This window comes from Athene cunicularia (genome assembly GCF_003259725.1).
Source record: "Athene cunicularia isolate RWA chromosome Z unlocalized genomic scaffold, athCun1 chrZ_part1, whole genome shotgun sequence".
NCBI classification, from domain to species: Eukaryota; Metazoa; Chordata; class Aves; order Strigiformes; family Strigidae; genus Athene; species Athene cunicularia.
Genome location: NW_020799142.1, coordinates 17,893,174 through 17,916,848, shown reverse-complemented (window position 1 = coordinate 17,916,848; position 23,675 = coordinate 17,893,174). Strand labels below are relative to the sequence as shown.

At 36.2% G+C, this 23,675-nt stretch overlaps 1 protein-coding gene across 1 annotated transcript in view; it reads right to left on the bottom strand.

The window, feature by feature from the left end:
* The window catches only part of ARL15 (ADP ribosylation factor like GTPase 15), a 214,513-nt gene that overhangs the window by 131,573 nt on the left and 59,265 nt on the right, over nt 1-23,675 (bottom strand). The window contains exons 5-6 of the mRNA XM_026865746.1: nt 11,579-11,723; nt 8,793-8,852 (exon numbers count right to left, since the gene is read on the bottom strand). Coding sequence (XP_026721547.1) covers nt 8,793-8,852; nt 11,579-11,723 — 205 coding nt within the window. The remainder of the gene's footprint in view (nt 1-8,792; nt 8,853-11,578; nt 11,724-23,675) is intronic.

The following is a 23,675-nucleotide window of genomic DNA, read 5'->3' as shown; positions in this document are numbered from 1 at the left end:
ACTAATAATGTCCAACAAGACTTGGTATTTCCTTTGGGATCTTCCATACAAGACTTGGTATTTCCTTTGGGATCTTCCATTACAATAACGACCTGCTCTGAACTTGCTTACACTGCAATTCTGAGAAAATCACAGCCTGAGGTTTAAGAATAAAAAAATTTGCACTAAGCATTCAAGAAAAAAGAATGAGAAAGTGTGTACCTTAGGGTGTCATTTTAACTAATTTTTTGGTAAATGAACTTGAAAAATAAATCTTGGCACCAACAAGCTATCAACAACTGGAAATCACCATTTCTACAAGACAAATAAGCTTAGATTCTTTTGCCTTAACTCTTCATATCTAGGAAGCATAACCTGCTCTCAGCTTCTTTCTCCAGAGCATTAGGTAGTATGTCATGGTGTTATCCTGGGCAGAAAATGCTGGCCTGTGAATAGTGATCTAGCCATCGCACTTTACAGCATGAGAAATTCAGTGTTACAGAGTAAGCTGGTGTTTTTAAAGGGGCAGTTTAGCACAGACTAGTTTATGAACTAACCTTTCCATCTATTCTAAAGGTTTCTAAGACAGGAAAATTCAAATTCTGAGTTCTTCAGCCATCCAGAATGTAATGTGCATCCATTAAACATCCTTTGGCTCTCAGACACTGCTAAGATAAAACCAGAACCTTAACTGGTACCCAAAATGTCCTATCAATAACACTCAAGAAAAACATTCATTAGGTTTGTCAGCCTAATACCATGTGTTTCTCTAACAGCTTTGCAAGCACATGATTCTTTCTTCAACCACTTCAAGCCTAAACTAAGATTTTAAATTAAATAAATAAATCTAAAGATAAGTTACCTCAGGTAAAAACCTACAAAACATCAGAAAAAGAACAACAATTCACATTAGACCTAGGGAACATGGGGAATGTGCTATGCCAAAGTTCATTAAAATGTGACATTCAGTGTAGTATTTTCATCAGATACAAGCAAAAGCCACGACTCATGCCCAGGCATATGAATTGCTTCCTTCAATAATGAACCAACAGGAGTGGGTTGAGGCCTATGATGTGACTAAAACATGCCATTTTACACATTATCTGGGGAAAAAAAAAAAACAAAACAAAACCCACTCTAAAACACAATCACATTACTTATTAGAAAAGGCAGTATTCAATCAAACACAGGCTTGAATTATTTTTTAAAAGAAGAAAAAAACAACCCTCTCCCTCCAGAGAAATGAAGGTTGCTGTAATTAATAAATCCCAATCAGTCAACATTACTACAGGGCAGTTTTATTCAATTAACTGTTCAAAATTTTAGTAAGTTTTAATTTGTAATTTTTTTAATATCAAATAAATTCTTTTGATTATCAGCCAAGGGTACAGTGTGTCCATATTAACACCATTTATGATTTGTATCAGTGCCAACAGTACCCTCTCAAATGTCCACCCTGAAGCTGAAGGGAAGAGTTTGAGACTTATGTGTAGTTCAATACACATCCAAAACAGTTCACACAATTATGTACCCCTGTAAATATTACACAAAATGCAGAGCTGCAAATCTTCCTTTCAACTATGAATACCTCTGTTTATGTCTTCATCCACAGCAGTTTGAGGCTATCTTCAATTCCCTCCTTTTCAGTATTTTCAGAATAGAACATAGTATTACAGAAAAAATCCACTGAAAGCAATTTAAAGGTGTCAAATTTGTTACTTGTCAAAGTTGCAGCAAGTCTCCATCAAAAGCACAATGAATATCACACAGTCCATGCTTTAAGATAGTCTAGCCTGTGCATGAAAACTCTTGTTCACCTCAAAGTACATCACAGCTCTGGAGAAGTTGTAATCTCATATCCACGAAAGAACTTTTTCCTTCCCACCAAAAAGAGTTAACCTGGGGCCATGAAAGAACACAGGCTGCAACCAGCTTTTCTATCACTTCAAATATAATGTCTACTCACCAGAAATAAAGACACCTACTATTTTGAAGGTTTTGTAGTTGATAAAAAAATTACTTAGATAATTCCTCTAATGATATTAAACAGACTGTTTCTGAGTAGCAAAAATGTGAAATGATTACAAGGAATGTGACAACTGCACCACAAAATCTTTTTGCATAAAAGACTGGCCCATGGGGGGAAGGGGAAGGGGAAGGGGAAGGGGAAGGGAAATCTCTTGTCTGTTTTTGCAGAATCTTTAAATACACCTTCCACCCCAAGAAAATCTTATTAAAAGAATTTTGAAATAGCTTTATAAATTTGCATAGGGTTTATAACTTCTTAATCATTTCCTCACAAGGAAAACTGAGATATTTTCTTAGGTAATCAGGAATATGCCTGAAATCTTAACACATTTTTAAGAAATGTGGCTGCTCCTTATCCATCTTGGGCATACTCTCTACTTAGGTGTCGCAGTACTCCTCTTGAATAAATACAGCATACAGATTTATTTATTTTTTAATACTAGCTCATTTTTAAACTGTTAGCTCCTTTTTATTACAAATAAAGTTATAAATCCTTTCTAAGATAGGATTTGTATGGCTTTGTATGTACATGCCATTTGTCCACACTGACAGACACACACAGTTAGAGAAGTTGCTATCACAGCCTTCTTTCTCTAGCATTTCAGGCAGGGGACTCCTGCAATCATACACAAGGCATGGCAGAAAAATATTGGCAGGTTTTTTTCCCTGAAAGAACATTTGGAGATTACTAGATCACCTATATTCACAGCAGCAATTCAACAACAACCTAAATAAACATCATAAAAGAAAAAAAATATCGAGGAATAAATTTTCTGCCTTTATATTCAATATATACAAAAATCAGAAATACACATAAGTTTACTGTGCTTCTTTTTATTTTTCTTATCAAACTGAAGTTTATGGAAATCATCTCTGTCATTTCTTGTCTGCCTTCCAGGCTTCCCCAGTGAGATTAATCTGAAAGCCAAACCTGCAGTATTTTCCCTATTAGCTAACTTAAGTACCATCTCCAAGTGAATCTCCACCTACTCTGATATTTAAAACTGTTAGAACAACATTTAGGCTGCAAGCACTTGGAAGTTGTAAAAACACTGTATTTACACTTGCCTGCAGAAAGTCAGTTTAATCTACTTGAGAGTGTGTATTTTACTACCATTTTAAAATAAAACATCAAATTTGAAACAAAAATTTCCTGTTCTTGTTAGGAACATAAAGTTCATTTTAAAAGTTCATTAAAAAACCTTACATACTATTTCAAAAGGAAAATAAGAAAATATGTGCCCTGCAATATGTTCTAACAATTATTTAAGCCAGAAGTCTGAAGCTTTAATAGTCTGCAACAGGTGGCATACCACACTAAACTCAACTTCATGTATGACAGCCATTCTCAAAATCACCCCTGCTTCTTTTTTTTTTTTTATTTTTTTAAAGGCACAACCACATGGTAAGTCCTCTAGGGCTAGCAAAGAAAATCACCTGCCAGTTTCCTCTCTACATATTCCTCCCCATCTCTGCCCTTCTTCCACTTCTGCTAGAGTCAATAACAGCCAGAATCTCAGAACCAGCAGCTCAGCTCTCCAGGTTGACAGTTGCTGCCAGCACTTAACAAGGCTAAGATGTATCCACCTCTGAGCTGCAGTCACACCTTTGGTAACAGTGCATGTAATATCAAATAAAGCTCAAAATGCATCTTTCTATGTGACTTAAGACTAGTAGGCATATAAAGAAAGGATCAAGTCTACCACAGCTGCTATTTCTATCTGTTTAGCCCTTCTGCTCACTGGCTCACTAAAGTTTCAATCTGCTTTAGCCTTTGAAAGGATCAAGGCCTTTTCTGTCTAGAATCAAAAATAAAAACTTTTTTTTCTGTTTGTTTTTGAAGGAGTTCATAAAATGTAGGTATAATTTCTGATACTAAACTAGGTTGCTATACTCTACCCTTTGATTCAGCCTGAAGAAATTGAGTTGCAAGTCCAACAGGAGACAGAGGCTTTTTAGCAAAAAGCCTTCTACTTTCCTCTCCACAAAACATCCCATAAAAAAGAACAAACAGCTTCCTGCCCCACAAAATATCTAACTAGGAAGTTTTGCAGTTTGATTATCATATTGTACATAGCTTTAATAGGCACTGCTTGCATGGTTCCTACTTATTCTGCATAGGACAGGCAGCAGGTTGTCTATTAACACTGAAAAAGCTAATTGTAGAATAATAACAGTATTTCCAAAGAACCATGGAAAGATCACTACGCTGAATCCTTACTGGAGCTTCCTCAGGACTCATGTTAACAAGACCCGTAAGCAAGTGTAAATGATCTCTCTTATCTATGAAATGAAATTAAAAAACTATGTGACAGAGCCTGGGCTTAGGCATCATTTGAACAGCAGGCTGAGTATGATTGATAGCAAACAGATCTAACTTTAATGCTTTCAGAAGCTGAATGTCTCTGTGCGACTCACAGCTTGGACAGCTCATCAGGGTCATCTAAAAATTACATCTGCTAAGACGTTCTGTAAACTGTTAGACGCAGCTATGTCGCAGATGGCATTGCATGTACTCCACAACCAGATTTTGTAGAGGTGTCAGCTGCCTTTTAGTCAAATACAGTACGGAGATTTTATTGCTTTGTGTTAGTTTGTCCCTGTGAAGATGACTTAGGCTGGCATTTACTTGTGGGATTGGTTTTCTGATGACTAACTAGATGAAATAAAATTTAGCTGCTCTGCCAGGCTATGTTGCTAGAAGGGTGTTCAGTACTCCCCTCTACCTCCACAGAGCAAAGGAAGAAAGTGGCTTCCCGTAACTATTTAAATTGTAAATTATTTAATAGCTCAATGTTATTTTCTCTCTCCTCTCTCATTTTTTCACAAGGCAGATACTACCTGACAAATGTTGCTGTCTTCTCCAGGGTTTCATATTTTCCATTCAACTTGGATTGCATGATTACATGACAGTGTGACTCCCCCTCCTACTCCTCTTCTTCTGCACTCTTTACTTCCAAATTAAGGCAAAATTTGCATGCTTTGTTTAACCAATCCTATTTAAAGTTATTTGTTCTCAAGCTCTCACCTAGACAATTAATTTAGCTGGCCTAAGAATGTGAATTTACGACTTTGGTCATGAAGTTTACAAAGGAACAGCAGTGGGGAGGACAGTTCTCATTTCTCTTTTCCTGGGCATGCTCAACCAACTGAAGACTTCAGCATCCCTGATACTAACCACCCCACCCTTGCTAAACTCTTAACATATTTGTCTTAAATGATGTTCCAAAGATCACTATACAACATGTTGATTGTCATGCTTGTGAAAAAGGCCTTTGGATGGGTTACAAAAATGTAACACAAACATATAACAATATATTTTAGTACATAATACAGAGAATGTTAGTAAACCCTCTATTGGGTTATTAGTATTTTTAAACTTGGTAAGAAGAAAAAAAAGCACATCCAGAAACATTCTTTTAAATTTGACCAGGTTCAGTACTTAGCATCTCATCAGTAGTTTCTAAGCCTGCACTTACAAGATAGCAAACTAAATTATAAAATAAAACATATTCTAAAAAACAACTGTAAATTATTAGTTGATCTCCAGAATGGACTTAAAATCTTGATTTAGGCCTGAATAAGTATCTACACCACAACAGACACACATTCTGTTTTGACAGCAAATGACTGAATAAACACATTACATAAATGGTGGTTTCAGGCACTGTGTCTCCAGGCTGGAATTTTTAGAACCAAATAAAAAGCTTCCTATTGCCTTTGCACCTTCATTTTCTGTCTTGAGAATAAACCTTAGTATTCAGCATCCCAAACTTATTTCAGCAAAACACCGTTAGAACCTTTTGAACAACAAATGTTATCACCTGCCTTATTTTTCCAGTCTTTCCCCATTCTCCTTTATGTTCATTGTACACAATTTCATCCTCAGTTCCCAGCAGAGGTTGCTGAACTGTAACAGGAAATCATTAAATCCATTTCTTTCTCTACCATTACTCAGCGGAGTTGCATAATATAGAGAGATATTTCCAGTTATCCTGGTAAGAATACATTTTGAAAGAACATGGACTATAGCACAGCACATCTCCACATTAATCTAAATTACACAGATTATTTTATGGACTAAATTTGTTGAAAGAAAATGGTAATTTTTTTTAATTTTTGCGGGAGCAGGAAGGGATTATTGGTATATCAAAACAGAAACTTAGAGAAAGGGCAGTTCAATTTGATCAGTAAATAATGCAAGACCTGCTTTAAAAGTAATTCAAGCAGGCGTATCCTTGATTAAAAAGCTATATATATTCTTAGTTATTTGGGATCAAATTCGGTGTTTTTAAACAAAACATTTATGAAATCAGATAAAATCCTTACTTTCTGGCAGAAAGACACTCTACCTTAGGAAACAAACACATTTAAAAAAATCAGAAATAGGATTTTTTTTTAAAAAAAAAAAATCTAGTATCATGTACTTCAAAGAAAAATTTCTGCAAAAAGAGCAGCAAACTTTGCTCCATGTCCCTAATGCTAAAGGCTAATCAGACCAGGAAGAGACAAAAGAAGAGACACTGTTTTCATCACAGTTTGTGTGAAAATTTACAATCCCTACAGAAACAAATAAATAAAATCTGGCTTCTTTAACAGATTCAGGAAGCAACTAGCACAATAAAAACTAGCACCATCTTCGACCTGGAGGAAGGATACTGCTTCAGTGAAACAAAAGGATATTATGTCGTCAAGATCTGTTTCACATAACTGCTGAATAGAAGAACCTTAAGCAGCTTTCTGCTGTAAATTTTTCAAATATCAGATGTTAATACATTGTTGTAAGGAGATATATAAAGCTTTCAGTTACCTAAACCTAAAAGACAATTTTAAAACCGAATATCAAAAATTAGAACTATATAGAGCTTCACCCTTTGAATAAAATACAACAGCAATTGTTAAAAATAGATGCCTTTCTACCTTAGTCCAAGTTTCCAAGATCACAAATCTGGACAACACATCCATACTACAGTAAAGAGAACTTAGATTTCAATACTGTAACAACTGAAGGCAAAAAACAAGAATAAGAACAAAAACTTAGTCTCCTCTTCAACACCAGAAGCAGAAATTCCGAAGTAAAATTTAGCTGTAATTAAATATGTAAAGTGCTTTATTTTCATACAGCAGCAAGAGAGAAACCATGCATACTCCAGAAAGCTCAAGTTCTAAATCATAAAACAGAAACACTAGACTAACACTCAACTAGGAGATTAAACACTGACGACCAACTTTTGGAAGAAAAACAAACTTTTGGAAGCTTGCCTTAGGTCCCTTATCTAGGCACTGAAAGGCTATCAGAACTGGCATTTTTTTCCAATATCTCATAGAAAAAAACAGATGATACCATTTCTAAGTACAGACCTGTAAAAACCCACAGTTAAAGGGAAACAAAAGAAAGACAGAGTAAAAATATTCTGACAATCTTTCTGTCTTTGGGAAGAGATAAATGGGTGAAAGAACCAAATCAAATATTCTGGATTACTTCAGGACATCCTGTCATGAGACATCAAAGCACTCCACTGAGTTAAGGTTTCTCATAGCACTCATACCTGCATAGAAGTTGTATGCTAAGAAATGGTTAAGGAAGAGACTTCAACGAGGATCTGCTACAGAATACTCAGACTCGGTTCTTGATGCAAAAACCGCAGCAGAAGTATAAACTGGGCTGCATATGATTCACCTTATTTAAAAAAAAAAAAAGTGACCTAAGTGTACATTATGAAGATAACACACTCAAGCAGACCCAACAAAGTGGTCCCTTTATCAAAGAAAACTTCTGCTTCTTTTACAGAATACATTGTCAAATAAGAACATGTGTGTTTAAATCCATGGATCAATGGTAGTAAAGAACAAATGGTATCCTTTTAATATGTTCTTATCTCAAAGCCGCCTTGAAACATTTTCAGATAAGACAACCGTCATGAAACTTGATTTCATCTCATGAAACTTCCTTCAAGAACCAAGTTAACTTCTCCCCCAGAGCATTTAAGAGAGTTTTCAACCCCGCTGAAAATCTAATGAACTTCCTCAAGATTCATTCTATCTTTACATAGTTAATAAAGAAGATCCACAGAAATTCTAGAATACAAAGAATATCGACATTTTTTTTCTTAATTAAAAGAACATTAGATGAAATTAAGACTCCACAAGGACTCCTACTTGAAGAGTGTTTCCTTCCTTTTAACAGAGCTACCTCTTGATTACTTAAGACTCAGGGTCAGAATTTGGCAGCCAAATAGCTTACCTGTATACAGACAATTAAAAAACCACAACCACAAAATAACGATCTCTCCAAAACCCAACAAATCCAACAGGAGAATAGATCTCGAAAAATATAACTAACTGGAAGTTGGCTGCCTTTACAACACTTTCAGTGGTGCAGCAAATATATTGGTTTTGCCAAATGTTCACAGAGTTATCTGAGCCAGTGCTCATAAGTAAAAGCTTATATGTACAATAAACACAGACAACACATTTCATTGAGTTGCCATGTAAGCCATAATCCAATTACAGTCCAGTTTGTATTTCTGTATAACTTAATCACTGCAATCAAATAAATTACATTAAGGAAATAAACCACACTTTTTCACATTCTGCTCCTCCTGCTTTTTACTTTTTGTTCTTTGTAGTCAGCATTTGTACAATTTTTCTCAACTTTAGTGAAACACAGGTTTTAAATTCCAGCCCCACTGGTTTATCATTTTTAAATTTAAAAGAACTAACAGTTTGGTGTGATGAGACTTAGGTACTGCATGTTTGTATAATCAAATAAATAAATGCTATACCTCCAAGTTCTTTTACGTTCAAGATGGCATTCTGGAATGGCACCGCTTTTATACTAAAACCTAAGAATAGAAATAAAGAGTATTAGTAATTTATTTGTTAAAAAGGCCACTTTAAATCAATTGCATACATCCAGAAAACACTTATTTTCTTCATCAAAAGCCAGGATTTTGCATGTGAAATTCTGTTTTGAGATGATGTTTAAAAATATCAGTTGAGGGGGAATAAATCAGTATGAGCAATGAAATTAGCAATGGTACTACTGAATGGCTGGCACACATAAAATCCAGCACAAAACTTCATCCAGGTCATCTACCATTTGCTGAAGAGCTAGTATAGAATATACCTTTATAAAATAATTTTTTAATGCATCTGTAACTAAAGTTTAGAATTCAGGCTACCATAATTTGAAGTGATGCTTCTGCAATTTTTACAGGTTTTGGCTATGCCTCGAGTATTAATCCTGTCTATAAATGTTATTAACAGATTGATCCTTTTACAGACCTAAGTGGTATGCATTAAAACGATTACAAGCACACTAGAAGCATCTATGAATATTCTCTACTAGCCGGTTATATGCTTAAAACTAAAAAAACCCCAAACCTTTAAAAGTGCTACATTTTCCATTGATTGAAAATTCAGAAAGCCAAAAGAAAGGGAATCTGAAAGACTCCCAGCAATATATCAGTATACTATATACTAAATTCTACATGTTTAGTACATAAGCATGTATAAGCATATATAATACTTTATATAGGAAAAATTATGTCTGCCCTTTCAGCACAGTGTCCAGATAGGCATTAGATTTATTTCCATCTAGCACAAGCAGTTTCAACATGATTACATACCTGTGAACTAAGTGAAGAATTTTTGAAAAAAAAGAAATGTGTTTCACTCCAAGTTTAATAGCTATCATTTAACAGAAACAAGATATTTTTTATCCCTGATCAGACCAATAAGGTATTGCAGTACTCCAGTCATGGTCAATGCTAAATGCAGTAGAGGAAAGTGAAAGAAAATCTGAAAGGAATAATTATGGAATATTTCTGTTGTTGTTTTAAAACAAATCCTAAACTCTTCCTAGAAAGGAGGAAAAACTAAATGGACCTGAGTGGTGTTGATGGGAAAAGGAAAAACAGCGGTTATACTTTGAGAACTGAGTGGAGAAGTTGTATTCCTGGATTCTCAACAATATTTTCTGACATAGCAAAATACGGTACATATGGGTAGATATATTACAAGCTGAATAGCCTAGATATGAACCATTTTGGATTCAATGCTGCCTAGTTTTCTCCAGAGTCCATCTTCATTCCTCAGGTTGCCTAACTAAGTAATGGTATTTTGTTGCAACTATCTACAAAAACGTAAGGAATTTTTAAATTAATCATATTTCCATTCTTTCCTTTGATAGATCTATACTGCTATTTACATTGCTATTTCTTTCAGGGTCTAAATTGTTAAAGCATAATTTGCACTAATTCCAGGTGAACTCTAAAGATAAAACTCAGAAGAGAGGAAAAAAAGAAAAAAAATCTGAACTACTCTACAATTTCCATCTAACTTTTTGAGTTATACATTGACACCTTCTCCACGGAATGAAGTGTCACATCTCTTTAATATTCCCAGTAACACCACTGTGAGGGCAATGGGTTAATTATTCATAGCAGAAAAAAACCCAGTATTTTCTTGTACCTGTTTTACTTAGTTTACTTGCAGTTGTATTAAATAACTTTGTGCTCTTGTAATTTAAACAAAGATACACTGAAGACCAGTTAGGGTTGCTAAGGGACAATCATAAAATTCAAGCCCATGAACCACAGCTACAATATAAAGCCATGTAACTATAAACACAAGTTACTCATATACCACTATCTGTTCCCTCAGCAAATCAACCTCAGTAATTCACTGCGGCCACAGAACCAGATTTCTTCCATCTCTATGATCTAATCTGTCCTCTTTCTGAACTTTGCAGCCAGGTATTCCTTTTTTTCACTCCATGTTTGTTTCTGTTTTTTCTGGGGCTGTTTTGTTGGGAGGTTTTTGTTTGGTTTTTTTTGGTTGTTGTTTTTTAAAATCAAAATACGCTTTTCAGTATTAGGCATTCTGCTTTATCTACATCATCATGCATATCCAAACTTTTTAGACCTAAGATACATTTTAGCTGTGCTTTTTGTTACTGTTTCTATGTATCTTCTCCATGCCACTGAAACTTTTTGTAAACTGATTCTCTGATCTCAGTCTGCCCTTACTACATAAACAAGACTTTTTGCTGATCTAAAAAGGACGGACTATCACCAGAAATAAACATTTCTGCCACATTTATTCTTTTGGTTGCTAGCTTATACCCCAAGACAGCACTGACCATGCATGAGATGAAATAAATCCCAACTTGATTTTCAGAGCATCATTCTATTTTAAAACATTCTCATCTTTTCTGTCCATATAACAACTGCTTAAAAACTAGAAGTGAAAAAAGAAGAAAGAAACCTTTTAATGTGTGTCTGTGCTACACTGCTACTGTATGTTTTCAACAGTTCTACTTCATTACACCACAATTTGACTTCAAACACATTCCAAATTGTATGTTTTCATGGTATGGATATTCTCCAATGTATGACCAAACACTGAGAGAGTAAGTAGTGGCAGCCTCAAAACAATCCATTAGGTACTTTCAAAAGCAAGATAACTTAGCTGAAGTTCTCTACCACCTTTGCTAAAGGCATTTCAAACTCAAAAGTTACCTTTGGGCAACCTTACAGAACACCGTGGAATAAAGGCATCATCCTACCTGTGGTAGACACTATGTTCTCCGGGCTTTCACTGCAAAGCTGTGACAGAAGACTTGTCTTGCCAGAACCAGTGAGGCCTATGCAAACCAAGTCATATTCAGGTCGTGGTGGTGGTGGTCCCTTGCAGCAGAGTGCTCTAAAACACTGCCAGGGTAGGGAAAAATAAACAAAACAAGAAGAAGTTACATTTTTTTGCAAATGTTTATTCCCCAAGGTTTAAAAAAACCCAGGCTTTTAAATTTAAAGGCATTGGAGAAAAGAAAATTATTATTCCAACTTACTGCTTTGACAAAATCCACAATAGACTGAGACCACCCTCAACTAAAATCTAGAACAGCCTTATATGAAATCATAAATATACCTGTTAGCTTTTCACCTAAACCTCATGGAGCTGGATCGAGGAAAGTGACATCCATCTCCTGAATGGCATAATGCAGTTATATATGCATGAGTTTGCTTCCTGTGCTACTTTCATGCAATACCTGGTGTGAACACCAAAGCAGTTCATGAGCGGCTGCTGGCCAGGCTCCCCCCTGTTGTTACAGGAAAGATTCAGAGAACTTTGCTCCACTGATGTCTTTCCTTGGCTTCCTTTGTCATGTGTTTTACCTTACAATATCAGCTGTTAAAGAGTACAGCTTGTGAAGAAATAAATTTTGCTGGACATAGCTCTAGTCAAAAACACACAGACTCCTCGCTTTCTCTGGAACAGTATAAATTAATGACAGTATAAAGAATAAAAATCTCTTGCATGAAACCTGGAGTTATTTTCACGTCTCTTAAACAGTATTGCCAAAGTAGGCCAAGCTCATCCAAAAGGTCCTTAAGCCTTTAGTAAGGTTCATCAGACCTTTCTTTATATTTAATATGGAAAAGTTCTATGTAAAAATCTAAAAGCATATTGTTCTTGGAAAGCTAGGAAGTTTGTATTTAAGGTATAGGGTATCATTACCCACTAAAGTCCAAGATAGATCTCCACCACCCCAATATATATCCTTTTTTCCCCAATGTCTGCCACCTTCATATCAGAGGAATGCATTTGCTGTAACAAGGAAGGGAAAACATGTTTGTGCAATCACTCCTCTCTCGCACATTCTGTCTTTACATAGTCCCAGCTCTTTCTTTTCTATCTTAATCACAAGCTAATCACCGCATTAGGTAGAAAAATCCAGTCTTTACAACCTTAACCTACTTCATCTACACAACTACCCAGGATCTCTCACTGAGCACTACTAGAAGAGCCAAGAAACTGAACAGATGTCAGTAAGGCACTGTTGCAAATAGTGAGGTCTGGCTCTGTAAGCAAGTCATCCAAAGAGAACGTGATTATAAAAAGACAGCTCACTGAATGCAGAACTTTTATTGGATTCTTTCCATATAGATGGTAAGTTATTATACATGCTGCCAAAACAGTCTGCATTGGTTTAAAGAAGCAAAAGATAAGTTCAGGGAAAGTTACAAAATTCCTTCAATGCCTTTTAAAAATATGAAAGGAAGTATTTTAGGAGTAAAAACATTTACAGTAGTAGTTAGACTGAACAAAGGCAACAGATTTTAAAAATAAAAGTTTTGCCTATTAAAATTTGATTCAAGAAATATTTCTTCAAAAAGGTTTGCCCTTATATGTGTGTCCATAGCTAAATAGAGTAAACGTGCCTTCTATCTTTATGCACTGATGTCAGTTTATACTTATCTCACAGATTCTACAAAGCCACAGCAAATATTCTACACTGGTACTTAAGTGAGAAAGGCCAATTGAGTTCATTGCACAACATAATCTCATTCAAACGGAGTTTCCACTTAATGGATATCAGGCTGAAGGCCACATAAAATTCTTCAAAGCTTTACAGAGCTCCTGAGGCTGTGTTTCAGGCCCTTTGCAGCCAGTCTTTAAAAAGAATTCAATTTGTCCCCATTAACACATCTTTGCAACACCTTCTTGATGTCATATTAAAAAAATTAGAGGAATAGATGAGCTGATGAAGTCTGTGCTGCTCTCTGTCCAGACAGCGTGTCAGTTGTTATGCAACCAGACACAACTGTCATGGCCCTGACTTAAGAACTTAATAACCTGCAGTTCTGTCAAAGATAATTATTGCTCTTTGTAGAACACATATGGAGGCTCTGTGGGTGACAGAGGGGCTCTGCAGTCTGGTTTTATGAAGTTCAGTATCTCTTTGGTGCAGATTCCTTAAGTCTAACTTATTCCAGAGAATCTTTACATGCTGTTGATGAAACATATGATCAAAAATCCGGGTCAAATTGCATGTCCAAAGCAGCATACATAGCCCTGCCATCCACTCACCCATCCTTCACCAGTAAGCACAGTTAGGTATGAAAGTTCCTGAGATTCAGCAGAATCCAAGAAGACAGGGAAATGGCTCCCTCCAGACCACACTCATACTTTATTTGATATGATTCCCTTATCTTTGTTATATTCGTGACTTTGTCCTTCTGCCAGGCTAATTTCCTGCAGTAGACATTTTTGTTTGGTTGGAATGAAAAGAGACTTTAAATATTCTAGCTTTAAAAAAGCTGATGTGTATAGCACTTACCACTGGATGACATGAGAAATTCTACAGCACCTTTTACGGGATACTAGGAATAATGTATTTAAATTTTATTAACTTGTTTTGCAATCCTCCTTGCTCTAGTTCAGTGAACATCCCTTCCATTGGAAATATCACTGCCTTCCTGTTCTCTCAGCTTAAAAGTTCCTTGGCACCTAACAAAGTAAAGACAGTTTAAGGCTCCAGCTGCATCTAGTAGCTGCACAAGACCTGTGGAGAGCAGAAAATTCAGAGGTCACTGACCATGCAAATAAAATTACATCCTATATTCTGCTTTTGATTATGGATGGGAAATGTGTCCTGAAATATTTTATAAAGCATGGACTAGAGCTACACCATTAGTTTTGATCTTGTCATGTATTACTGTGCAGTCTGAAATGCACAGAATTGGAATAAATGTTTATTAGCATCTGAATCTCCTGATATCCAAAATACAAATCTATCAAAACCACTGAGAGCTGTTCAATTCACAACTAGCACTCAGTCCTTTCCAAAACCAGCATACTTTCCACTCCATTTGGGCAACCCAAAGGGCATAAGAGAAACTTGAAATAACAGCCTGACCGGTCTTGAAACATTTGTCAGATATGGACGTGGAAGTCTCTTTGATTTCACAAACCTGATTTGCTTGCTGAGTGACTGTCCAATAAAAGGCTGCCTTTTAAGCATTATAAAACAAACTCCAAACCTAAATGAGGCCACTTGGAGGGAGTGCTGGAGAGGACAGGAAGAAAATATTTGACTACTGCAAATATTGGGTCAAGCAGAGCTACCTGGCAGTCACTGATATGTTGTGCAGGCTATGGTCATGCATTTCAGCCCCACTGCTAGAAGCAAAAAAGGAACATATTTTGGAGTCCTTTCATCCTATCAGGGTAAGACCTTATTAGCTTTAAAGGGAAAGACATGTCAAACAACATGTCAGTTTTCATTATTTTTAAGAACATCACACTGAAAACTCTTTATAGAGACATTGCATGGGGAGAGTCAAGAGTTAATTTATTATTTCTTTTAATGAACAAGCAGACTTTAAAGTACTGAAAATAAATGAATACAGTAACTTGGAAAAATGGATGCATTTAGCCAGTTTTGGAAAAAAAACCCCAACGATTTATTTATCTAGGAGATTAGGAATAATTAGGTGCTTCAGTCTGCAGAAAACTGCAATATTCAGCACCACTGATACTTTCATTTTATTTACATGTGGGCATGCATGTTGCACATGCACACGTAATCATATACATGACTATGTAATATATGGAATAAATGAAATCATACGTATATGATTATGTAATGGAAGAAATTAGCCAGTCCTACTCCTGCTTAGAGTTTTCTATCCCAGCCAGATGATCCCAGTTTTAGGTAGATCAGGATCTGAGCTGACAGCCCTAGACAGTGTCCCTTTAAAGCCCTACAGAGATTTCCTCTGGTAAAAGCATTAAATATTTTGTCTATAGCTGGTACAGCCAACAATTCTGATACATGCCACTCAGAGATCACAGATTGAACCTTTGGACAGCAAATATCCCTGAATTACTACTCTCTCCAACACATTACACTGCCTCTGGCCACTGAGTCTGTCTTTGCCTACTCACTGTACTTCTCATTTCACTCTCCTTTTTTGGGGTGAAATACTCTATTATTTCTGCTTTGTTCTGGACCTATCTCCTGTCTGTTTCTTTTATTGCCCCTATTTAATAGGGACAAACAGAAGGAAAGGTTTTCATGCTTAGTTGAACACACACACACTCTCATGCAAAAATACCCTAAGTTAGTACAATATTAATGCTAACAAACCAAGCATTCAGAGCTCTTGACATCCAGAATTAAGGCTTAAATTAGCTCAACCATAACTCTGCTCCGCTTCCCTCCCCCTCCTGCTTACACTTATGGATATGGTCTCCCTTCACATTTTATTTTTCAATTGAATGATCTGAACAGACTTCTAGCACCCAGCACACATTTATATCTAAAAGGCTAGTTAATCATCTGAAGCTGCTGATGAAACCTCAATGAGATTATTTAAAGAACGTCAAATTTACACACAGCAGGCTCTACAGCTCTGATGTTGTACGAGATCACACAAACACAAAGAAATTGCAAACCTTGACGAGATAATGTGAAAGACAGGGGGGAAAACAAGGCACTTATACTAAGGATAGGAAACAACTGGGGACAACATTGGAATAACTGAATGCAAATAATAAAATACTCAAGGTAGCTGAATTAGGAGAGAGGGAGGAAAGGGATATATATAAAACCCCCTGAATTTTATCTGTATGAATAGCTTAATGTTAAACTGGTACAACAGGACCTATGAGCTAAAGCTGCTGACTCTTCAGTTTCGATACTGCTGCACAAGGGGTTTTAGCACTACAAAAAAAAAGGGAGGAAGAAGAAAAAACTACCAATTTTAAGGCCCACAACCAATGACACTGCTTTCTTGTTTTCAAAACATCATATTGATAAAATTCATCTTAGTCAATATGACAACAGTAATATGGGGAGAAAACCTAACATTGCTGTTCATTTTGTGGCTACCAACAGAGATGAATGAATACTCACATAGCCACTGCTATCCCAAAGTGATGTTCCACACAGGTGAAAACACTAAAATCATGACTAGTCACCTTTTCTGACAGCCCAAAACCTCATTAAACAGGCTCCTCTGTCCCAATACAGGCTAATGATCCAAACTCCAGTAAAGGGACCCCAGCTCAAGAATTGCTAACCTTACTGCACCACTCCCTCCACAGGACAAAGTACTCCTTTAACCTGTCTAATCTCCATGAGTGCATGCTCAGCACACTGATTGAACCCAAAAGCACTCTTGATCTACATGTGTCCACGCATCTTCAATTTTATAGCAGCCTGTGCTGCAGGAAGACAGACAAGTATATGGCACTGAAGACAAAGGAATATAAAATGGGACAGAGGAAAACAAATTCTCAGTTAAGTGAGGCAGTTTTACAGAGCAGAGTCCTGGTGAAGTCTAACCTTAAGGAAATAGCAACATATGGTTTAGAGCAGGAATCTCAAATTCTCCCTTCTGACCACTAAGAAAAGAAATACATTTGTATTCACTGGTTGAAATTATTCAATAACCCCCGCCAAAAACTTCTTCGTATTTCAGATGAGCCATGCTTCTGGAGTCTCAAAAAGAGCAATCACAACTCAAATGACTTTCGACATCCCTGTGCAGTCACCAGCTGAACAAGACATAAGACACAGGCCTAACCATTCTTCAACATATTTGACAAATCCCCTACTAGTGGAGGAGGCTTGGAGGAAGTAAGGTCAAGAAAAAAGAACTAGCTGACTTCTGACAAGCCAGATACGACACTGCTGTTCAGAGCGTATCACTTCAAAAGACTTCATGGTCATGCTGCATTCCTCCTTTGAATGATGATAATACAATCACAGTGGGTTGGATCCTGTCCAAAATCCAGAACAACTTTTGGACTTCTCAAGAAAATAAAGTCTTTACTATCTCAAGGATTAAATAAAGTTTTCAACTCAGTTTTTGATGGTCAAGCTGCTGGCTGCCACATTGCACAAGGTGGAGGACAGTATCTTTGTTTGTATAGCAACTGGGCAGAAGGCAGAAGCTCATTTGTTTTGTCTGGTTTCAGAGGGACTGCTCTGGGGTGAAGGCTTTACCCAGAAGTTTAGGAACCACAAAAATTCAATAAATGCAGTCAAAAACATAACTTCCCTGGAAGCAACTCTAAGGCAACAGAAGTCTTTTCCCTACTATCAGCCAAAACAAATCACAAAACCTCATGTCCAAAATGGAAAACGAGCCTCTTTGACCTTAATCTCTTGCATGCTCCTGAAAAATAAAAGAAGAGCAAAACCAAATTACGACTCTCCAATCCATTCGGACTGTATTTAAAGAAACACGAAGAAAAACAGTATCAAGTTCTGTATATGCTCAGATATTCAGTGCAGTAGTATAATTTAAAAGCCTACATAAAATAGAATAGCACATGGTTATGATAAACCAATGCTGACTCAGCAAAACTGTTCTACATATGCACAAGTTCTACTCTCATGAGAGGACAACCACTCTCTTCACTGCAGTGAAGCTCTGCAATCAAGCTCCAAGAGGGCTGTCATACACTTTCTAGGCTAAGTGTAGAATTATTGCTCAAGTTGCTTCCTCTCTGACAGTTTGCTTTCCATTTGTTTTGCTGCACGAGAGTAACTCATCTTTTTCAACTCATCAGTCCATTCACATTTAACAGCAAGAGACAAAGGAAACAAAAAAGACAAAACGAATGTCTTTGCAGTTTGTTTCACATCCTAAGGAAACACAACCATACTAATAAAGCCTGAAGAATCACTGAAAATACCAGAAACAAGGCAGTAGCAACACGTGAAGAAGTTAAGGATGTAGTACGTCCTGCCACTTCTGATTTCTAGTAAGGATGAAAAATATATATAGATTTTTTTTAAAAAAATATTCCCCCCCCTAAAAAAAAACAAACAAAAAAACACACAAAAAACTTAGAGCTCTCAGGCTTGCTAAAAGTTATTCCTTTACAGTTTCTGAGCAGAATAATAAAAGGCTTTTCGATTATATGTTACAAGGTTTGAACATTTTCCTTTTGTTCAGCATAGCATGAGTAATTACTTGTATTCTATAAGCTCACATGGGATCACAAAACCAGAAACAAGCAAAAAGACCACTTAGTGATCTTTGATTTTTCTAATCAAAGCTGACTACATATCACCTAAATGCAACAGCACACTTTGTTTCTTTCTTCTCCCTTATAACTATTTAGTACACAAGACCCTGGACATCCATATATATACATATATGATATACATAGCACACACAGTATTACTTCTATAAAAATATAAAAAAAGAGGATTTATGGAAACAGTACAGTGATATGCCCAAATGATATGCCCAGTACAGTGATATGCCCAAATGGGTCAAATAACCTCAATGGACAAAATTACAGAAATACTTCAGGTACAAACAGAAATCCAGATATACACTAGATGAAGAGGAAGGTAAATGAAGACTTGCACTATATTTCATACATTAAAAAAAAAAAAAGCTACTGCTGCTGTCCTACTCCAAAACTATAGGCAAATTCAAAGTACACTAGAAGAGTAAAACCTGTCATCAAGTATGAAGTGAGATTTCTGAAAGTTACAGTAGATTACGTAGGAAAAAGTGTCTTTTAAATTTTCAGATAAAATAAACACATCCTTTTGAAAAATAGTTGAAAAAAGCACCAGGAATGGACAAGTATGACAAAAAAGTTTGCCCTCATGCACTGATAGCCTGAAGATCTCAAGGAGGTTCAGGTGATACCAGTTAACACATCCCTGAGAAAAGTAAGAAGATCTGAATTCTTCTACCTCCTGTATCAGTAACATTACAGAAACAAATGCCAGAGAACTTTTTCCACCCAGCTTTAGCCCATACTTTCAGAGGTGCTGGGCAGCTTCATAATCATAACTAAAAGAAAATAGCTTATGGGCCTCATGCATGTCTCCAAGTATCAAAAGCAAAGCAACTTAGAGAAACTCCAAGTGTGTTTTGTGGGAAGAGGAAGAAATTTCTAATGTTTACTTAAGGCAAAATGTTTCCTCTGAGATTTAAGCCCCAGGATATGTCTTGTTCTTTCTTAAGAAAGATTTCAAACCAACATTTACCATCACCTGATGAGATCTGAGAGAAATAGGAGAAATCTCTTAAGGACAACAGACCAGACTATTTTCTATAAAGTCCAGTCTTATTGAGCATGTTCACAGCTGAGGTAGAATAGTAAATACAAAGCAATTAGTACAAATAGATTAGTAAAACCAAAGTATTTCACAAGTATTTCTGGGTATCTGCCAAAGTAAGAAAAGATGTACAAAAAAAAACAAAACAGAAGGACCCACTGACAAAGGAAAAACCTAAAAGAGTTTTAGAATTATTTTGCAAAATACCACAGAGTAAAATTAAACAAAATTATGATAGTGTGACAGTATATTAAAAGGAAAGTACAGTTTTAACTCTCACTTTTAAACCCACCTGCTCAGTGGTCCCAGCTAATAATTCTCTCTTTGCTCATACAGTAGAAGCAGCGCATCATAGCAAATTTAGGCATTACCCAACCAAGTTAGCAAATCAGTGAATGTTTAGTTGCTCTAAAATACCAGAAAGCAAGTGAAAGAAGATAACTAGAGAGTGATGCAAAAGAAGCTACTAAAATAGAAACGGTTAACATTTAAATATGAGTGAAAAGCATTACTAGTGTACACACAGTCTAACAAGAAGTAATGGGAGGATTTAGATAAGAGGAGATGGTGGACAAAAGAACAAGGATAACTGGATTTTGCAGGCAGCACAAGTCTTCTGGCCAAAGAATTCTTCTGCTTGTAACACTCAAGATTAGACTGCTCTCCTACACTAGAAAAAGGAGTAAGAATTACACCAGCACTGGCAGAAACAGAAATGGGAGATTTAATGGGCATGCTCTATTACCAGTTCATGGTGTTATCTCCAGTGTTGAATTTGAAGCATCATAGTTTCAGGCTACAGGCATTGCTTATTCATGAGGCTACCTATGGATGATTTCACTCTTACGTGCCCTTTTCATTTTACTTTCCCAGTATGCTATAATTACAAAAATGAGAAACTCTAAGAGGCTATCTGTTTTGACCAAAAGACCTAGGGAATAGGAAATATGTAGTAACATACAGGAACCTCTCCTCCTCCTGCCTTATATAGCATAAGAGCTTTACTTGGCTAGCACAGCACATTACTACTATAGGAGGAAACAACAGACTGATCTGCACAAAAACATTAATCCAAAATATACAATTAGAGGAAGGCATATGTATCTCAAGTATCATTAAAAATTCTTCAATTGTTAATCAATTTGAGCTTATTTGAATGTAAAACTGGTTTTGTCTCAAACTCTTAATGAGTTAGATTTGAGAAACTTCAGCCATTGAAAACATCTTATGCTCCAACACAGGCATTTTGCATTTCCTCTCTCTCCAGCTGCAAATTTGTTGGGTTTTTGTTGTTTTGGTTTTTTTTTTTTTTCCAGCTATGTATCTACATCTACCACTGAGTTTCTCAGCTGTCACTAGTCTGTTTGCTGATGAAGATCCTATTGGCTATTTTGTTCATCTAGCACTGTAAAGTCAGAACTGTCAAATTTGGTTTATGCTGAGCATGCATAGGTCAAGTACTACACAGCCTTTAAACTGTCTCAAAGAGAAACCAAACAGGTGCTCAGCTTCGACTGCCTTCTACTACAACTCAATTTGAGATGGGGATTCTCAGAGTAATACAGAGTAATGGGTCAGCTACAGATATAAGCTGTTTCCAATGCTTTCACTGTTAAGAAAAAAAAAAAAAAAAAGCCAACAAAACCACAAACAATAAACTATAAAACCCCACATAACACCCACAAAACCAAGAATTTTTTTAATATAAATTGATCAATACCTATTCATCTACTTGAGTTAGGTGTGGGGAAAAAAAGAGAAAAGGTGAAAAATATTTTGTAGATAAATTCTGGACATGCTTAGAGGTTAAGCTGCCTTTGAAAAGCCACAGATGAATTTTAATTTTTGGGAGGGAAAATGGGAGCTGGTAAGAATCAGCTTTATTTCTTGTGAAAACACAAATTATTGCGGCCTTGCTCACAAAGCAGCCTGCCATAAAGCTATGCCTACTCATGAGTACTACAGCATGACACCTCTGCAGTGCAGACAACCCAAACCAAATTTCTCCTAGTGAAACTACAACTACTTTTTACCAGTTAAGGGGCATAAAATACTTCAAACCACAGAAAGGTATAACTATGCCAGATATTTTTTTTTTGGGGGGGGGAAAAATCCACTTCTAGTCCAAGAGCTGCTAAAAACCTTTTGAGGGGATTCGCATTCTTCTCCTTTGGGTAGGTGCAGCATCCAGGCAGCGCTAGCAAATGCACACTTTTAAAGGGAGTGAAAGCTCTCAGCCTGAAACCTTCACATGCCATCCCTTTCCTAATGCTACTGCTTTCATTGACAGTGTACTGGGTGTCTGTTTTTTCAGATAATTAGTACACAATAGTTCCATAAAAATTCTCTTAAGTTAAAAAAGCAACAGGTTGTTTCTTAACAATATACCTCATGTTGATGAAATACAACCATAAAGACAAGCAGAAATAAACTCAACATGCTGCTCAGATAACTGAGCACAGCTCTGAAGTGCACAGTCCCTCACCTGCTTTAATGCATAGCTGTGACAGATTGAATACTTGTTCTAAGGATGCTGCAGACACCTCAGTAAGAACTGACTTACTGCTGCTTACTGGAAAAAAAAAAAAAATTACCATTTATTCCAGATCAGCATAAATCTTGCCAAGCTGAGAAACTCTCCCTTTTGCTGGCTAGAGAAAAAAAATTCACTGAGGACCAGGGAGAATTGCCATAATGATGAGAGTCTATCAGAAAAACATAAGCAATCTGGAGCTGGTGGCATAATTCAGAGTGAGACAATGAATAAAAACAGGCTTAAGAAAGGCATCATAGCTGTCTTTTAGAAACTAAGACATGATTAGTTGTAAAAGCAGAACACTGGCTTTAACTCAACCTTTTTGTTTAACAGATCTTTATAACTGCCAATTACTTACATATTATTATCTTACATATATAGATCCATATTATTGAAGCACAAGGAATGTATAGAGTATGAGAAGCGATGCACACAGTTCTTCTTATGCCACAAAGATTTTTCACTGAAGAGGAAGCATTCACAGCTCACAGGTATTTCTCCAAAGCAATTTGTAACAGTGAAAAGATACAATAAGGCACAGACTGTATCATACCATTTCATACAAGGATTAAGTGCAGCACAATTTGATTACATTAGTTGGTAATAAAATTACAAAGTGTAGAATTTAAGAAAGAACTAACTGCTCTAAAACATGTCAAATAAAGATCAGAGTAACTGAAAAAGCATCAGAACTATTTTTCTTTCCTCCATAGTAATAATAATATAGTCATCTTTATTTGAAGAAACATGTAAATTATCCTTGCAAGAAATTCTTGTACTCATGTTATCAAGTTTATTGCTACAAATAATGCAAACACAAACTATGCCTTAAACAGATCAATGCTTAATCAGGAAGAAATGGCAATCTATAAAAGAAGCGAGAGAAACATTGAAGAAAAAAAGTATTTCAGAACAAGCATCTTATCATAAACATTCATGAAATTAAGATACATTAAACCTTGGTTTTCTAGTTGGCTGCACAATATCTTATACCTTAGGTGGAATCATCATGCACGTAGATGAACTTTGACTTGGTAGGTTTGTAGAGACAATTAGAAGTTGCCAATGTACTACTATCAATCAAAACACTACCTCTGCAGAGCAGTTTGAAGAAAAAACACCTGAGCCAAAGCCCACAGCCCAAGAGAATAAGAGTTGGTAGTGGGGCATCAGCTCTACATACAACCTTCTTGGACTTGTACAAGTGAGCAGTAAGTAGAGACGACTTTCTGGATAGATACTGAA